Below are 19,661 nucleotides of genomic sequence, written 5' to 3'. Positions count from 1 at the left end.
ACGCCAAGTGCATTTCTTTCATCAGGTGGCGGGCGTCGTGCTTGAGGCTAGCCCAGTAGCCTAGCTATTCTGGTATTTTCTCAAAAATTCCAGCTGTGGACATGTTGCTGACATAATCAGATACTTGATTTCATCACCTAAGCGTTCACCCTTTCTCGGTGTCTTTACATTCACTATTCGCCACCATGTCAAAATGGTGTTAATGAAATCTTGGTGTCATTGTTGTTGGCTTCTTATGATACGACATATATATATATATATATATATATATATATATATCCTCTCAATGCAGAAGATACGTACAATACTAGAGACTTTCTGTGACCTTTCCAGGGGACCTAATATTACCTACGAAATGCCTCACAATAACACTAGGTTCCACGGGCATCACCTATCTTTTGCTTGATTTGGACCCGGGTGTGAGCCATATCAGCCGTGAAGTAAAGAGACGATCTTCCCTTATGATAGCTCCAATTATATGTTGATTAAGGCAGACATTGCGCAGGCCTGTACTCGAGAAGCCCTAACACGATCACGCGACTGTCTTGACTTGCCAAATATTGAGACAAAGAGGTTGTTAGATGATCAATCGTTTTGTCGCTTTTGTGTGTGTGACGGCCCACGAAGAAGCAAGGCAGTTGGGCAGAGAAACAAGTCAAAATAAATATAAAAAGAACCGGTGCTCGTCCTGAGGTATCTGACAAAATTAAGAAAGTAGACATCAGACAAATAAAATCTATTTTCTTGTGCTCTAGCCATGCAAGTTCTCCTTTGGCATGTTGCACTGTGGAGCATTTCAATGCAGCAACTGTCGATACATTAAAAATTCTGAGAGTGAGCTTAACGTTGTCACGCTCTATAGATGATGGGTTTAGTGCTTTAGTGATAGCGATGGTGCCAGCTTTAAATGGTTATTCTGCTCAGGGTCATCTAAATCAGACAGATTTAAATGGTGCCGTAAGAATAGGTTGCTTTGGGTCATTGCTGCTCGGATCATGGTATTACATGCACTTTCCACTGTTTCTCTGGTTTAGCCAGTTGTTCTTGACCGACTTCAGAAGGTGCACAGGGTCCGAAATAAGGAATAGTGAACGAGAGCAATCTGTCGGATGTGAGTAAACAATACTCGCTTTAGGGGGGCTAGCAAAAAAAGCCGGCAGATCCAAGCCCAGTGGGAATCGATGTTATGCGAAGCAGTCTGCTGGGAGCCTACCAAGTTAATGAAACGACCATGAGAGCACCAAGACATAGGTGGCTCTTTCATGACCTACATGACACGCATGTCATGACGTTCATGTCATGAGTCCTCAGGAGTCCCTTTAGAGCTACACCTAAGAGACCTTAAAGAGAAAGCCGTAGTCATCCTCACGACTATGACTTCGACCAACAACCTTTAGCCTTTTCCTTCACTTAGTACCACATCCGAAGTGATTCCATTGGTTTTTTTAGTGTTAATGTTTTCTCGCTGAGTCACTGTCATTTTTGTTGAGTCATGCTCATGAGTCATGCTCATGACTATGGCTTCTACCACCATCCTTTCGTGTTTCCTTCACTTATAGTACCCAGGGCAGAACCAATTTCAGTGGTTTTTGAGTGTTAATCTTTTTTGCTGATTCATTCTCATTTTGCTGAGTCATGCTCATGACTACGACTTCTACCATTATGGTTTAGTGTTTCCTTCACTTAGTACCCACGTCCGAACCCATTTCAGTGGTTTTTAGTGTTAATCTTTTTTTCCTGAGTCCGTCATTTTTGCTGAGTCATGCTCATGACTATGGCTTCTACCACACCATCCTTTAGTGTTTCCTTGACTTAATACCCACTTCAGAACCCATTCCATTGGTTTTAGAGTGTTAATCGTTTCTCTCTGAGTCATTGCCATTTTTGTTTTCATGCTCATGACTATGACTTCTACCAGCATCCATTAGTGTTTCCTTCACTAACTACCCACGTCCCAGCCCATTTCAGTTGCTTTTGAATGTTAATCTTTCTTTGCTGAGTCATTGTCATTTTTGCTGAGTCATGCTCATGACTGACTTCTACCAGCATCCTTTAGTGTTTCCTCCCCTCAGTACGCACGTCCTAACCCATTTAAGTGGTTTTTGAGTGTTAATATTTTTTCGCCGGGTCATTGTCATGACCTACATGACACGCGTGTCATGACATTAATGTCATGACCTATCACTTATGTTCGTCATACACTCCTATCACTATGGAAATTTTGGTACCTACCTAAGTTTTGGTACCTACACTACCTTAACCTACCTAAGTTAAGGAAGTGACCATGAGAGCACAACACGTAGGCGGCTAGATGTATAGATAGATACTGTCTAAGTAGCAAATGTTCGCTAAGAAATGCTTCGCATTTAAAATTGGCTGCCGATCCACGAAGTGAATGCTGATGATGGAGCGAAGCTCCGTGGATGATTACGGCTGCTGCTCGAGCTTTCGCTTCGGGGTCTTGCTGCCGTTGTCGGCGTGCTGCTGCTTCTCGTGCTCGTAGCTCGGGGATAGCTTCGCGGCGTTGCCGTTGAGCTGCCGCGTCTCTTTCTCGAAGTGTAGGATCAGAGTCACGCCGTTTGCGTTTACGTTCGCACTCCTCCATACTGCAGTGCTAATTGTAGCGACAGCAGCGCGACGCCGGCGCAACACCTGCGCGCGGTCGGTATGCGCGCTGCGTGCGCTCTGCGAACGGTTCTGCGCATGACGTCGTGCACTTGATCGGAGAGGGATTTCGGAGCGGCGCCAGCGCAACACCTGTGCGCGGTTGGTATGCTCGCAGCGTTCGCGACGCAGAGCTACGACGACGACGGAGACAACGGACATCGTGAGAGCCTAAGGAGCTTCGCTCCTAAAAAGGTCATGGCTTTTCGGTTTATAGCATTGTTGTCTGAAACAAATGCTAGTCCCTTGAATCCAAGTGACTCAAGGTCAATGATGAGCTTGAGCCAAATTTTGGCAATGCTTGTGCATCGATCTGTGCGACTGGTAAAATGTGAACCACATCCTTGTTGCTCGACAAAAGGCTCTGCAACATGAGCACATATGCTGTTTTGGCCAGATTGGAACTATTAGCTGCGGCACCTGTAACGAAGCCTGCTTTGTATTCAAAATAGGTTTAAAGATGGATCTCATACATCATTAATGTTACAGTACACTCATGCTCGGTCATTGCTTGCAAGACATCTTTAGCATAGTTCAAAAAAAAAGAAACCTTGCTGCTCAAGAGCAGGATTCAAGTGGAATGACGAACATAATCGTTGAACAGTGTCTGAGTGCGGCAGCTTAACTTTAAGAGAACCTGTGCGCATGCGGAAAAAAGGTATAAAGCAGACCTGAAAACACAAGTACATCTGGTGGATATTGAGGCACGTTTCTCAGCCCAAGCTCGATTTGGCTTCTCACAAATTTCAGTACCTTTAAGTACCTGTAACGCCTGTGTACCTGTAACACCTGAACAGACAGGTCCTCTAACACCCCCACTAACGAACGCACCGCAGGATCACTGGCGAGGGAAGAGGTCAAGAAACAAAACCGTTGACTGTCTAGTGATCCCAGTCCAGACGTTTAAAGTCTAGCGACGGAAAAGCACAGCAAAGTTCCTCAAAACTGCAAATTTTGTTCTTGCGATCTTCTTGCAGAGCAACAGAAAGCTCTATCGCTTTTCGCAGCGATGGTGCATCGAGCCGAGCCTTCTTTTCTGCAGGAGCTTCACGCGCTGGCGTCGGCTGATATTTCTGGCAGCCGGGGCAAACTAGGGACAGCACTTGACTTCAAGCGAACACGCTCCATGCATCACTTCAATAAGTTTTGCAGTCTTCAAGTCCGTGCACGTTGTAACGCTGACGAAGTCACTCGTCTGAAAGTGTTTTTCACACACCTAAAAACAAAGCAAAATGTGGGTCAGTTATGTTTGGGGGACAAGCTCACTAAATTCGGCAAGCGAAATAAATGAGAACCAGAACACGGCAAGCGACGTAATAAGAAAAGTTACCGAAAAAATGTTGCATGAAGCACGTAAGTTTAGCACAAGCATTCTGAAAAGCACAACAAAAAGCGATGCTTACCATTGCGTGCATCCTCGGCACGAAATTTTCACGAAATATAGCATTTGTCCACGCTGCTCTTTGTGTCTCGTCCACAGGAAACTTGTAGACGCGGACACTCGCACTGCTCGGACCACCGCCATAGTTCGATCGGCAGTTTGGGGCGCAGCAACTGCCAGGCATTTCCGAATATAAACAATTTCCGTCATATAAACGAAGCCTTCTCGGATGAAACAGCTTGTACAGGTCTCCGGCTCTTCCTTGAAAATCCACCCGCAGTCACGCCAGCCACATGCGTATCAAGTCAACACCACCTGGATATATAGAAACGTTGCGGGTCGAGAAGGTGGGAAAGACTTCCGACGCTGCTCGACGAGTGCCCAGTGCTGATGTTGTCGAAAACCTGTGGTCGGTGCTGCCACCAGAGGCACCCACAACAGTCACAGACGCCGCGCGCGTTTGCTGCGAACGCGGGCAAAACGCCAGTGCCGCCGACGGCGTCGACAACCCAATCTAGGTGGTATTGCGGTAGCACGGCCGGATCTCTTAGCAGTGACGTAGTTGCTGGGCGAGGAGGTCATGCGGGGGTCTTGTAAAGTTATCTAGGTAGTGCTGCTCTTTCGCGCGAATGGCGGTGGGGGGATGGAAGTGAGCGAGGGGGGGGGGGGGGGCGGTTGTGCTCCGGAACTAGCGACCCGGCGCAAGGGGGTCTGGTAAGTCAATCTCGCGAGCTATAGGAGGAAAGTGTGAAGGCAGCGTGGGAGGGAGGGGGTGCGGCTTCGACTCGGCCAACAACTGCGAACTTGTACTTTGCGCTGCTGCGAGCGGTCGCGCGCACTGTATTTTGCAAGCGATCTTCACACAGCTCCTCCCTTTGTATGCGCTGTGCTTTCGCCGCTCAGTTTCCGCTCAAGCGATAGACAGCACGAACCTTCGCTCGCTGCTGCTGTCGCGCTCGCTCACGCCAGCGTTTTGACAGCGGTTATCTGGGGTCATCGAGTGTGATCAATTCATGCCTGCTTGTGCTTGGTAATTCAGTTATAAGCGCATGTGTCCAAGTTTATACAGCCGATAAAACTGCTATCCTTACTACGTATCACTCTCTTCTAATTTGCTATCGCAATTGATGCTTCGCCTTCGGGCGAAACTGCCACCTTTTTATTGTAGAAACAAAATACATGCAATGCTTTTTGTTAATTTAGTTGGTAGTAAGTGCTCTGTTGGACCTTTCCTTACTTTCTGTCACACCAATGTTTTGCTCTGTTTTAGGCATTATGATGAGCTGTGTAGACTGTTTCGCGCCTCAAAACAGATTGCTTGTGCAGCTGTGGTTTTTTTTGTTTATTTCTTATTCGGCGCATTAGAGGGACCATACATATATTGACACAGAATACACTTGATTCTGCAATCGATTTGATTGCACAATCAATTTTTAAACTGCGTAAATTTTCATTAAATAAATAGTCAACCACATAAAATCCCTGCAAAGAATCGGCAAAAATTTTATTTTCCTTTAACAATTGGTAAATTAATTATAGATAAACGTTAAATGACACGCGCAGTATTGTTTGTCGCACCGGAGTAGGTAATGTTTTTTACGTAGTTTACATGACATCCATGCTCCTGAATTAGCACACTTGTGTTTATCGTTTACTATCCGTATCGAACGTGCGAGTCATGGAATTGTTCACAAAATGTACTCACTCATCGATGAAAGTATACCGGCGTCTACAGCAACGTGTGTGAGAGTGACGAGTACGACAGCGACTTGGCAGTCCCTCATTATTATTTCTTTTAACTGAAATGGCATCCAGGAAGGCAGCTTCCCTCCTTCTATCCAATTGGTTTACAGATGCAGGCACTAAAGCCGAGTCTGCGACGAGAGATTGTAAGCTGTGGGAAACACGATATCTAAGTTTTTTTCACTATGTCGAGCCCCATATTTCGATATCAGCTATGTGCTACCTGCTCGAGAAATGTTTTGCTTTTGTAAGCCTAGGACGTGTCACAACGTAGGAATAGAATAGGGTGATAGGTCATACAAAGTGAAGGTTTCGGAACATTCTGCGATATATTGCGTCCAATTCTTACGCCTCCCACCGTTAAGTGCGTCGTTGCTGCACGTACTTCTGGTTTATTATTTTTTCAGTATGTCTGGGCGAGCAGAAAACCAATAAATACAGATCGCTTACAAGACACACATCTATTCAGTAAACTTTGGCGACAGGGAAAGTAGGAACACTGGGACAACGCGTATTACATTTCCTGGCTTTGCTAGATATAAACTGAAGACTGCAAGGCACAAACTAGTAGGCGAGGGCCTTTGTTAAGGTGTGGCCGTTGAGTACATCACTGTGTCAAATGAAGCGGGCGCACTGGTTTTCTTCGACTGCTGCTGTTTTAAGCAGTGTGCACAATATCCGTGTCGCCAGTTTCTTTTTCATTTTTAACCCAACCTCAGTTTTTTACTGGCATCTTCTTCAAACTTTCGTTTTACGGAAACTGCGTCATCGCCCGATATGTTTCAACACAAGACAGCACACCTAAACCTAGACGGTTCATAGGCAACAGCCACGGGAACTGTTTTGCGCAGATGGCTATGCGATGGGCGCGCATGACTCTCGTATTATGGGCAATTCCTCTGAAACAAAAATAAACGAATATTGCTATTCTCGGCGGAACTGAAAGGAGAACAATATTCTTCAAAACGCGCTTGGTTGTAAGTTGTTAAGAATGAGCTCAAAATTGCTTGATCTTTATGCAGTTCCACGACCAGTCTTTAGCGCACGTCAGGTGTGCACGAGACACTGGACGTGTGCTGCAGACTTGCCACGATAGGTCCGAAGTACTGCGCTTCGGCCCCTCGATCCACCTGAAAGCTGCCTGCTGTATTAATTTTTTCGAAACTCGTGAGAAACGGACGCATTGCGTTCAAACTTGCTTGAACGAGCGCGGCGCCTCCAATATGTTGGTCGTTCTACAGTTGATTTGTCATTCACTTGCTTCGTTCTAAACCTCCCCATTCACTCCAACGCATTTACTATTGGAAAATAAATAATTATTATTGACAAATAATGCTCTGAAATATAATTAACCTTCTTTATTTTTTTTTGTCAGGCATAGCGTATGCTTCTCGAAACTGAGGATTGTGTGGAAGTTTTAGAAAAAAAAACGCTTAACCTTCCACTCGGCCGCGCAACGCTGGAAACAGCGAAGCTGAACGATCGTAGTCCAGCATTTTCTGAAAGTGCGCGTGAATTTTTCATCTTATTACTCATGATGATGATAATTTCTTTTCGCGCGTCTCGGCCTTACGGCCGTCACTGAATTGCGTAGCGCAGCTTGCAACACCGACATCTCATCGCAATACCGAGAACGCGTTCCAGGAGACCCGCTCCGTGAATGCGTCTCTCTCTTTCTCTCGCTCTCATTTTTTTATCTCTCTCTCTCTCGAGCATAGCCCGCAAAACCTACTCTTCACCTCGCAGAGCACGAACGCGCGAATGCGCCAGCTGTGGACGAGGACGACGACGCTCGAACGCAGTCATATGGTTGGCATAACAGTAACTTCAAGGCTCTACATCTACAACGGAAAAAAAAACTGTATTGTGCTTTGTGTCACGTTGTTTTCCCTGTGCCCTTGTACAGGTCCGTGCAAAGTGGAGGCCCAGGCAAGGATGTTCTAAAGAGAGTTAAAAAATGCAGGTGCCGCCAGGAACAAAAACATTCTTTTTTAAATTATACATGGGAAAATTACCAGTTAAAACGTTTTTGGAGGGAAAGGAATTGTTTTTACCGTGGGGATCTCATTGTTTATTTGCAAGCAGCCAGAGACAATCGATCATGCTTTTTTTAACATGAAAGTGTTTTATGCCGGGGTCCACCAAGACTTCACTGACGTATTTCCGTCACGGAAATACGTCATACGGAAATACGGAATGACGTTTTTACAATGTACACGAACATAATACAAAGAAAGAAACCAAAAGAAAAAGTTCCACAAACATGCAAAATATGGAAATCGAACCCACGACCTCTCGGTCGGCGACGATAGATCGCCGAGCGTTTAAGCCATTGCGCCACAAGCGCATTTGCAGAGAGCTACACAGACGCGCCTTATATATCTAACACTCCTCCGTGTACCCGCGCTCTTGCTCGGGGCGGTGCCGCCGCCTACGAGCAGAAAAGAGAAGTACTGCATTATGACACTAACGCGCACCGACAGTGAACGCTTCGGTGGTCTCAGCACTACGACGCCTCGATGCCAGCATTCGAAGGGACGCTGGCATCATGAAGCACTACCAACGCCACCTAGGTGGCGTTCACCGTACTCAGCACAGCGGAGCGTGGCCTCCGCAATTAGCTCTGAAAATGTTTCTGAAGTTGATCGCGGAGGTTGCAATTACGACGCGCTGTACGCGCTGATTTGACTCGGTGACGATTCAGTTACGTGCTTTGTCTTGCGCGTTGTATTAGTGTGTCAGTTACGTGCTTCGTCTTTCGCGTTGTGCTAGCGTGTGCAGCGTAGTGCAGCTTCCATATGCACGACGGTTGCTCATGGTCATCGACGTTGGTAGTCGTGATGGAGGAGACGTGCCACCAGGCGTCAGCGTGGGTGCATCAACGCCTAAGGGCGCTTTAGCCACAAAACACCAATAGACGTTATATATCAATGTGCTATAAACATTACACTACTTCTGTGAAGACACGTTTCACTTTCGTGTTCTATACCGATTCCTATATAAGAGGGATCAACCACATTTTTTGCACTGTTGGGAAGGCGTTTATTTTTGGGATGTCTTACAGAGTATGTCTGACGGAAAGAATTTCCACTTGACTAGTATGGAATTCGGTACTTAAGCGCATATAATGAGGATGGGCTGCCTTTTGATTTAATTATGCTTATGGGCCTCCACTGTATTTGGCGGTCTAGAATGGAAGGATATTACGTTGATACGGATGCATGACCTGCCCGAATTTATTATCGTGAGAGCATGCACTGTTTTGTTGAAATCCATAAAGCATTAGCGGAACCCCACGGGTGGCTCTCAAGAGTAGAGCCGCTTGTGGATTTGCGCGAATCCTAATTAGACGCAGCCAGCATGATGGTGGTTGACTACACCTTCCCCTAATGTATATTGTAATCTGTGTGTTATTATTGTGACTGTTCTTTTTGTGATATGTTGTGTGTCAAAGCCGGGCAATAGAGAAAAAAAGTGGCTGTATAGCCTAGTGGTTACGACGCTAGCCTTGGGTGTGTGGATACGCGGGTTCGAATCCTGCCTCGACAAGAAAGTTTATTTTCTTTTGTTTCTTCATACGAACCGCAAATTACGGTTGGCTTAAACAGCCTCGCTGTTAAAGATCGCGTAAGTCATGTATACATAACATTCCACTTATAATACCTATTTATAGCGTCGCAGGAAAATTAATGTAGGTGTTCTTTGTAAAGTACACTGAACCTATGTGTATGCTAGGGGGGGTGTGCTAGATCTTGATGCAAACACGATGGTTCTTTTTAATCTGTATTGCGAAAATATATTTTTGATACTACAAAAACCTACCAGACTGTTGCAGGTAAAAAATGAAAGGGCCCCTAAACGACCCAGATGTCGAAATTTAGTTGTGGTGTTGCAGTTGTGCTCGAGTCTACAACGAACACGTAGCCGCGAGAATTTTTAACAGCGAAGCTGTTTAAGCCAACCGTAATTTGTGGTTCGTACCAAGAAACTGCCGCGCCGTAGCCATGGCAACCAGGAGGGCGGCGCATGCGCACGTGGTGTCCTCCTCGCCAGCTCCCTCCCTTCTCGACCCCCGCCTCTCTTCTCTCCGCGGTGCGCTGAGCCTGGAAAAAAAAGAAAGGTGAAAGCCTGCACTAGGCCGCGGAAAGCTCAAGACACAGGGAAGCTGGTCGATTGATATCGAGTGGCTAGCCTCGAAAGCGTTCGGCGACGGCAAGCAACAGGGTTCTTCGCATTGTGCCAACTTTGGTTAGCCTGCCTGCGTTTGTGGCATGCCAGGAACACTGTCGCTCGTAGGCGCCGACGCGTCCAGCGCTAGTCACGCGAAATGTTGCGAAAGGCAAGGTGACTGCGAAAATGATCGCTCGAGAATACCTTCCTGCATGCGCAGTTAAGTTAAACCAAGATAAGTCCTAGCAGGAACCAAGTTAATACCTATCAGTAGCAGCCAGTAACACTTGAGTAGCGACAGTTTCGCTGTGCCTAAGCTTTGCACGACCGAGTGCACACTTGTCCGTTTTTTTAATGGTGCCGTATTAGCGGAGTTACACGCGTTTGTGACCGAAACATGGCCCTCACTCGTTGCGCTCTTTCCTTCGCTACTCTCCTCGTCAGCTGGTCTCTCCTCCTCGTGGAGTGCTCCTCCAAATGCCACGTGGCATACGTCATCGCCAACGCACTTTTCAAAACACAACTTCCATTTAAGGCACGTCCACGCTAGCGGCAAATATACCGACTTCGAACCGGCCTCCAGTGCCGTAGAACGTTTGCCACGCGAGAGGTGTCCAAAGTAGACGGCAGTGCACGGCTGACGGGGCAGTCGACTACCGCGAAGCTGCGTGCCTCCTCCACCGGCGACGAAAACATCGGCTGCAGCTTCTGTTCCAAGCAAGATAATTTCCGCTAGATGAAGCGATGCATAAATTGTACATTTTATGAAAAACGATATCCACTGTCAAACGTTACACACGAACGAAAGCTCCGATATTTGTCGAGCTCAGCTGCAGTGCACGGCAGCTGCTTCCGACGGCAGACGACCAGCTTGGTTGTGCTCGCACCGCAGGCGACGGCGCCGGTAATATGAGCGTCTTTTCTTTTTCATGTACAATTATTGTGAAGAGCGAGAACAACGATAAGAAAATATTACTGCTTGTGAGCCTTGGCGATTCATTCAGAAGCGCCGCCCGCTTTAGCTTTGAAGTGAACCGGAGAAGAGCGACGATATCGGCGCCGTCGAGCGATCAGAGGCGGTGATTCTGCCGCACAAATTGGTCCCGGTCTCCTCCTCTCTACGGCAAGGCACTCTCGCCTTTCACGAGCAAAACCGCCGTCAAACAGCGGCCCGCGAATGGCGAACGGCGTGCGGTGAATTACCGTGCCGGTAACGCGGACGGGCCTCAGCCGCGGCTCAGCGCTTCTCGGCTACCCGCTGTTGCTGCCGTGCGCGTCCGTGCTCATGCGAAGCGTGCAGCTATGGATCCTTTGTTGCGCGCACGTCTAGAAAGGCCAACACTGTTGGACTCTGTCCGCGCAGCTAATCAGACCGCTAAGCGCGAGTGTGTTGGAACGCGAGCGATTTGGCACTTGCGTTGCGGGCTGTAATTACCGATTCGCAAGTGCGCACAATCGATCAATACGACGAGGAAGAGCGGGGAGCGCGCGTACCTGCTAGCGGACTAACCGGAAATCGTAGGTTCTTCCTCGATCAATAGACATCGTCGACCCAGTTGACATCACCAGATGCACCCTGGTGACATCCTGACGACCGCTGTGGATACCGAAAATGCTCGGAGACGAGCACGGCATTGTTTTTTTTTTTTGATTTTGTCGCGCGCCCACGGCGCGTAGCGCTGCAGCGTTTGGCATCGTTGATCGTGACGGCATTCTGAACTAGATGCGGGTGTTTACTTGAAATGTTAAAAAAATATCGGAGGTGGTTTAGGGGCCCTTTAAGGAATACTAGAACCTTTCTATCACCGCTCCTGGTTCGATTCTTGCTGCCGAGAAAGATGACGACACTGTAATCTTCTAAGTCAACAAAATAGCGAGCAGTGTTCGTAAGTTTAGATAAATAAAAATCCATTTAGATATCATGTGAACATCATTAAAAAGGCAGATCATTTATGCAGGATCTTATTGCAAATTGGAATATAGGTGGAACGAAACAGATAACAACACGGACGATCTATATTCCTCTGCCAGTTCAGATGAGCTATGCAATGAAGGTAGGGCAACCCACATTGGGGAACCAGTCGTAGACCCAATCTCTTTAAAGGTCACAAAATTCTAATGAAAATGTTGCCGAGCAAATCATACAACAGGACTGTAAGGCATGAACCGGCTGTTATCGGACAAGTTGCCACCATTACGTTGAATGTCTTGACTACCACTGAACCAAATGCTGAATGCTTAAGTCTTGAATGCCTGCATTTATCGTAAGATATCACGTCAAGATGCGCATCAATAATATTTTTTATCGCACGCACCTCTGAAATAACCAAAAATGTCATTTCCTGTTGCTTTATCAAATCATGCTACACACTTGAATAGTAAAAACACCTCCCAACAAAGAATATTTCATATTAAGGTACTTGTTTTGCAACCAGACGGCTATGCGCGCTTGCGCAAAGTGTCGTTTGCTTCTTCGCTGCAACCTTTTTTTTTTTTGGAAGCTCCAAAATATAGTATGTGCATTTGGTGACCTACATCAGGTTTTGCTCCAACAAAGGCCCAGCGTACTTTATAAAGTACACTATCGTACCGTTTCAAAGAATAAAGCGCCACTCATGAAACTTTCATAATGTATTTACAGTGTGAAAACATCATTTCACACAAGAAATCATCTTAGTGTAACAGGTAGATTTTTCTTGGACCCTTATAGGTAAAATCAAGCTAAAGTGATCGATTAGTGCTCGAGTACCTCTGAAGCCTATATATGTAACGAACCATACAAGGACGGTGCGGTCTAATAGTGGGGAAAGAGGAAGACGAAGATTAAAGGCAGTCTTCGGGCGACCATGTTTGTCTCCGTCCGCAACCTTCTGCTCGCGTCACATATATTATCACTAACAGAGCTTTAGTAGCCGAGAAATTGAGGTAAATGCAACACAGGATTAGGACTCGCCCAGAACATTCAAGTACTACCCCGATGACGAAGGCACGCCTTATTATAATGATGTCACTAGTACTTAATCACTCGTAATAAAAACATCATTTTATTGTACTATACAATACAGAAAACGACACTTGTGCAGCTCTACTTTATTCTATTGCGATAGCATTTATGTGGACGCTCCAAGCGCATCTCTGCCGTCGCCGTGGTCGTGGTAGTCGCCGAGATATTACGTATAAAGTCCAAACAAGGTAAAATCGTCTCCGCGTGACGTACGCTGTATGTGCGACTAAAAGCTTGCGAGCGAGGATCAACCGACGATCGCGGCTCAATCGCGCGCGCTCTATGGGAGGAAAGTGTGGCGGAAGCGCGCCGTCTTCTTCATGCGCGAGGCAAGGGGGCGAGGTAAGGCAGGGGGGCGTTCCACTAAAGCGATCTGCGAGGTGAGCAAAGTGCAAGCAGTGCCGGCAGCTTCGTATGCGCTGTGCTTTCGACGTTCACTTCGCGTTGAAGCGTTAGACGGAACGAAGGTCAATTCGCTCACTGTTGCTGCCGCAGTTCCTCACTCCAGCGTTTTGACAGCGAGTCTCCGAGGTCATCGAGCGAGATGTGTTAATGGTTACCTGTTCCCCCGTGGCACCGTGCTTGTTAATTTATTTAGTAAGCCACTGTTTGGAGGTTAATACCGCCGATAAATCTACTATACATAGTTCGCTATCGATGCTTCGCCTTTCGGGCGAAACTGCGACATTTTTTAGAAAAAGAACTTCTAGACGTTACCCTTGACAACGACGGGGGGGGGGGGGGGAACGATAGGTTTCGTTTTATCCACTTCGCGCCGCCCGCGCGAAGTAGTTTCGTTACCGCATAGTGTAGAGCTGGCGTTCCTAACTCGCGAAACTCACAAACTGCAATTAGCAGACAATGCCACGTCCATATGATGTGGCGAGGTTCTCGAACAGTCCACGCCACTTGACCAAAAGTATCTGCAGCGGCGAATCCACCGTTATTACATGGCTCGGTTCCGTTGCGTATTCACCTTTGCATTTTCTGCAAAAATCGCGGCGCCGTCTGTCGGGTTCCGTTTTAGTCAGCGATGGTATCAAAGGGTGGCTGTCACAGTGCCGGAGACGTTGTCGAACTAGTACCGCACAGCAAGGTCGTACGGCAGGCGTTGTCATATGGCAATGTAGAGCTCAGGTGGCCCTCCACCGCAGTCGACGAACCGGAGCCTCTGTGGACTCGGTTTTCCGACGGCGGTGTTGTGCTCGGGAGCACCCAGCAGCAGCCCACCATGTCATGTGCACAGCCAGCGAGGTAGCAGCACTGGTTCTGCTCTCCCGGACGCTCGATCGGCAAGGCTCAGAAACGCCAGCCGTCCTGGACCAGTTGCCCAACGGGGGAACCAGCCTAGGTGGTCTCAGCTGGTGATAGAGCTGCTTCGGGTGCAGGCGTAGTCATGTGGGCGGCGCTTGCTCCTATTGGGTCAGACGCCCAGAGAGGAAGCTGTGCCCTCGAACTCGGAATCTCGCGCACTGCACACGCTACGGGCCACGCTCTGTCGGGCCGCGCTTCCCGAGCCGGCACTTTTCTCGTTGTTGTTCTGCAGAAATGGCACGTATGGCACCGCGGTGGATCGACCGAGGATTGGAAGGTTTGGAGAAAATGGATGAGAAAAGTTTAGAAAAAACAAGACTAAGAGAAGATGTATTTTGCTCGGTGTTCAAATTGGAACAGACATCACGCTAAAATAATTGTTATAATTGACTGTTTTAGGAAGGCAGCCAATTGCTGTCAAGAATAACATCTTGTGTCGCTGTGGAAACATTCCGGTTGCTGTAACCTAACGGGGTAGCTCAAAACAAAAGCACAACGGGGACGGTAATGCTGAGGCTAAGCTTGTTTATAGGGACCTTAAACACACTTCTTCATACTCGGGAATATTGTCGGCATGCAAGGAAAAAGTGCTTAATTCTTTCCAGTTCCCCGCACTCTATTCACAAAGGAAATGTCGCCAAACCATCTCTGCGTGTAAGAACTTTAGTTTCGCGATGCGGCACCGTACCCTCGTTATTGTAACCTGATTTTTGAGTTGGGCAGAACTTACGGCTCCAAGGGAATAGTAGTTGGTGAACGTCAGAATTTGAGGTCAGGCTAGAAATGTACAACTCGTTGATCACGGGTAATCTCCGGAACCTGGCGGCAGTGATGTAGCTGGTTGGGGGAATGGCAGGAACTAACAGGCCACCCAGGGAAGGCTCTGCTAATGAGCCGGCTCACTCATTCATCGGCAAATATTCGTCCCGAGGCACGCAAAATAAACAAAAGAAACGCAAATTAGACGGAGTCAAGAAGTATAATGCTTGCAAAGTCTCCACACGCTGTCAGCGATGAACATAGAGAGAGTGAGTATGTGATAATAGCTAGTGATGAATTAGAGGGGTTCACTTTATGCCGTGATAAAAGTACGCCCAATAACTCTGCTCGATAGAAAGCAGTAAAATCAGGAAGAGTAATTGAATGGGGCCAATCTAGCGAATCAGAAAAAATTCCTACACCTGCCTTTTCCTTGTTCTATGAGGCATCTGTAGCTATTACAGCGTTGGTATGAATATGACTCAAGCGATCATCCAGCAAGTGTTTGAGAATTCGTGCAGATAAAAATTTTGCATCATTTGGGTAGATGTTATCGAAAATAATTTCTAGAGCGGGTAGTAGAATTTGTTGGAATATCCCATAGACTGATATTCAAGGGCTCGAGCTGTGCCGGTGCAAAAACCACCTGTAGTGTATTCAAACGGGACGGACGGACGGACGGACGGACGGACGGAGAGAGAGAGAGAGAGAGAGACAGACAGACAGACAGACAGAGAACTTTATTTGGGCCAATGGACATTGGCCCTTAAAAATTAAGATGGATGGCTAATAAATGCTGTCTGGAGTGGTCTAAAATGTGATTCATGCAGTCACAGAAAGGTTTGAACAGTTGGCAGTCGAAACCTAGTCATTAACGAAGGCACTCGGGCTTCCAGGCACAGTGCAGCGTTCGCTACGAATTCGGGGAGGCCAACGCAAATGCGAAAAAGCATCTCGTTGTATTTTAATACAGGGACGAATCTTGCAAGCGGTACTTACAGGGAACAGAACACACCAAAATTCTAATACTGACTTGAATTGCATGCTCCACATGATTAGCAGTGTGTCTCAGGGCATTCCTGACCAACGATTGCTTAGCCGTCATAATATTCCGAGAGCACGGCGCTCTTTTGCAGCAACATACTCAATATGCGGTATGCATTTGAGTTTACAGTAATAAATCAAACCAAGGTACTTGATTTTTCTACTTTAGGGATCGATTTGTTCTGATAACAAATTGATCGACAGAATTTCCTAGGGGAAATACGAGAACAGCACTCTTGTTAATGTTGAGAGACGGGTTCTTCAGTTTCTAATAGGGACAAGAATTTGAGGCAGAATTTGTGGGGTAACTACGACGTTTGGGTACCCCCGACTCTACATCCGTGCTCGAGGCATCATCCGACTCCAAGTTACTGGGGCCAGCTTCTATAGCGGCCATCGCCATCTTCATCGGCCGCGTTTTATTTATGGCGGGCTCAGGTGCATGTGCATGCGCGTGTGCTTCGTTCCTCGCGCTGCGTGCTGCGAGGTTAGAAAAATAGAAGAATAAAGTATAGCTGCTTCTTTATACACTTAGCATATATAAAAAATCGGTCCGACTCTTGGCCGACCCCCGTGATTGGGTAGACGCCAAAGACGAAAAGGTCATCATCATCATGCGCATTGTTATAGTGGACCTAACCTCGGTCCCTATAACGTGGTGACCCGGACGTGATAACAAGGCGAGGACCACATCATGTAAGGGACCATGAACGACAGACTGGCGATCGGCGCAGAGGGCATCGCTACGGTGCAGATTCACCTGCCATAGTTTTGGCCACATAATCCTGCAGCATGGTTTACACACGTGGAGGCCATCTTCACTCTTCGGCGCATTACTTCGCAGCACGCGATGTTCTACCACGCTGTCTCTGCACTCTCAACGGAGGTGGTAGCGGAGTTCTACGACGTTGTGGACGCGCCCAGGAAACCACCCCCTTTGACCACTTTAGAACGACGGTGCTGTATAGCACGTCTGTGTCTGTGCGCAGGCGTCTTCAGCAGCTTCTCAACGAAGAGGAGCTCGGCGACCGGCGACCGTCGGAACTTCTACGTCGCATGAGGCACCTTCTCAGTGACAGTAGGCTGGACGTAAACAGCCCGCTGCTGTGAGAACAGTTTTTTTCCAGCGCCTGCCGCATAATGTGGTTATTGCCTTTGCTACCGCATCAGATGACCTGTCCCTCTACAAGCTGGCGGAGCTGGCCAATCGCGTCGTTGACTATGCAGCAAAAGGTACTGTGGCGACGGCATCTACCGTTCCCCTGTCGCAACTCGAAGACCGGCAGTCTCGCCTTGAGCAACTGATCGATGACCTTGACGAGTCTGTTAATGCACTACGGCCACCGTCCCTCCTTCGTCGACGAGACCGCGATTCCCGTTCCAAATTGTCTTTAGGTCTAGCTCCCGTTCAAGCCCTCGTCACCGCGTATGCTGCTGGTACCGCAGCAACTTCGGTGCCAGCGCACGTCAGTGCCGTTCCCCTTGCAGCTGGCAGGGAAACATACCGCAGAGCCATCCATTTCTCGTGGACACAGGTGCAGAGGTCAGTGTCGTTCCTGCCTTGAGACTAGATCGGCAGCGCTCTCAGAAAACTGCGCCCCTTCAAGCAGCCAACAGCTCTGCTATCAACACATACGGTCAGCGCTCTCTTACCATCGACTTGGGTCTCCGACGTGCCTTCTGTTGGGTATTTGTCGTTGCAGACCTGGTCATATTGCGACCTGACCCATGGGTGCTGATTTTTTGACCCACTTCGCCCTCAGTGTCTATCTGCGCGCTCATCGACTCGTTGACACAACGACCAGTATGTCTAACAAGGCATCATGCCTACGACATTAACCACTGGAACGGTGCCTCAGATACCATCATCTATGTACGCCTCAATTCTGTCAGACTTGCCAGCCATCACGAAACTTTCCAACCTTGAGCTGCCATTACGTCACAACGTCATGCACCACATTGTCACTACTGGCCCTGCAGTGTTGTGCCGACCCATACGTCTCCTTGGGACCGCCTTGCCATCGCCAAAAGAGAATTCTACCACATGCTGCAATTTGGCATCATCCGTCCTTCGTCGAGCAGTTCGTCGTCAGCTCCCCACATAGTTCCCAAGCGTGATCCTGGCGATTGGCGCCCGTGCGGCGACTACCGTGCCCTCAACGCGTGCACCGTCCCTGATCCATATTCACTTCTCTGCCAACCTAACGAGAGCGGTGATATTAAGCAAGATAGGATTTGGTAAAGGCCTATCACCAGATTCGGGTTGAGCCAGCGGACATCCCCAAGACCGGAATTGTGACACCGTTCGGGCTTTTCGTGTACGTTCGCATGCCGTTCGGCCTGAGTCACCATAGCAACATTTGATTCATTGTGAGGGAAAGAATACCTAACATTTTCCTTATTCCCCATTGGCAAATTGGGCATCTTGATCTCAGGTACTGCATTAGGTTTACACATTGCAAAATGTACATAAGTTGTCTGCAGCAGCTAGTATAATTGTGCGGAAACAATTTTCGATATTCAATCAGTTACACTTTCAACGAGCCGTTCCATGACATTATGCATTGACTTTTCTACAGCAGCTTCAATCGTGTTGGCAATGGTTGAATCCATGACAGCAGGCTGTAGTGCTACAACACCACCCTAACCACGTGATTTTTCCCTTACATGCGACAGCGGCCTCTCTGCGGCAGCAACGCCTCTTCTTCATTACCTCAAGAATTGGAAGCTCCTTTGCTCGAGAAGTACAGCCGGAATAATTAGCTTGATGGGATCCTCCACATGGGCAACACTCATCTGTTTGAGTGACGCACTCACTGCCTGGATGTCCCCCACTTCAGAGGCAGCAACGACGACTAGACTTGCAGCCACCCTCGCTGTGTCCTAAACGCCACAACTACAGCATTGTAACGCGAGAGATGCAAGAAAACGTACACGAAAAATTATTGGCCAGATTTATAGTTCTGATGGACATGATGTACCTGCAAACGTGGCAATCCCTGATTATGTGGTACACGTACTTGGTTGAGGTTGCACCGATAGATGGCGATAACATCTGCAACAGAGAGCTATTCTGGTGTTGCTGACGGATTAAATCGAGAGAGCACACGACTGATTACTCCTCTCGTGGAAGCCGGATGCGGCGGAATGAATGCGTTCGCCTTGACGGAGCCAAACGCGGAACATTTTAGTAGTGATGTAGCATGTCTAGCATCTGCTACACATGGCTAGTCTGGCGATCTGCAGACTATGCGTAATTGTCCAAATTGGGGAACCTGTGTGATATGCGGATAGTGATGACAAACTTTAAGATACACCTGTATTATTGCGGGCTGTTCAGTTGATTTTTACAGCGAAGCTGTATACCTTTACCAGCCAAGGAAATTTCCGTGTTGGCATAAGCAAAAAACGACAAGCTAAAAATTGAATACAAACAGCATATCTCCTCTGAAATCAGGCATACAGCTTACAGTTGAGCACTCGTCTTCAAAATAAAAATTTGAAAAGAAGCGTCAAAACCACATGACGGATGGTAAGACGCGTGTGAACAATGGGGACACCCTTAGACGCGTCCCGGTAAAG

At 47.7% G+C, this 19,661-nt stretch overlaps 1 protein-coding gene across 4 annotated transcripts in view; it reads right to left on the bottom strand.

Annotated features, from left to right (window-relative positions):
- LOC119448875 (uncharacterized) overlaps nucleotides 1–5,917 on the bottom strand; it is a 149,699-nt gene extending 143,782 nt beyond the window's left edge. For all 4 annotated transcript variants that reach the window (XM_049666033.1, XM_049666034.1, XM_049666035.1 and 1 more), the window contains exon 1: nucleotides 5,751–5,917. In XM_049666033.1, coding sequence (XP_049521990.1) covers nucleotides 5,751–5,856 — 106 coding nt within the window. In that variant the 5' untranslated portion in view covers nucleotides 5,857–5,917. The remainder of the gene's footprint in view (nucleotides 1–5,750) is intronic.
- Nucleotides 5,918–19,661: the final 13,744 nt, after the last annotated feature.

This window comes from Dermacentor silvarum, chromosome 4, assembly GCF_013339745.2.
Source record: "Dermacentor silvarum isolate Dsil-2018 chromosome 4, BIME_Dsil_1.4, whole genome shotgun sequence".
NCBI classification, from domain to species: Eukaryota; Metazoa; Arthropoda; class Arachnida; order Ixodida; family Ixodidae; genus Dermacentor; species Dermacentor silvarum.
Note: the sequence above shows the minus strand (reverse complement) of the source record. Positions and strands in the feature narration are given on the sequence as shown.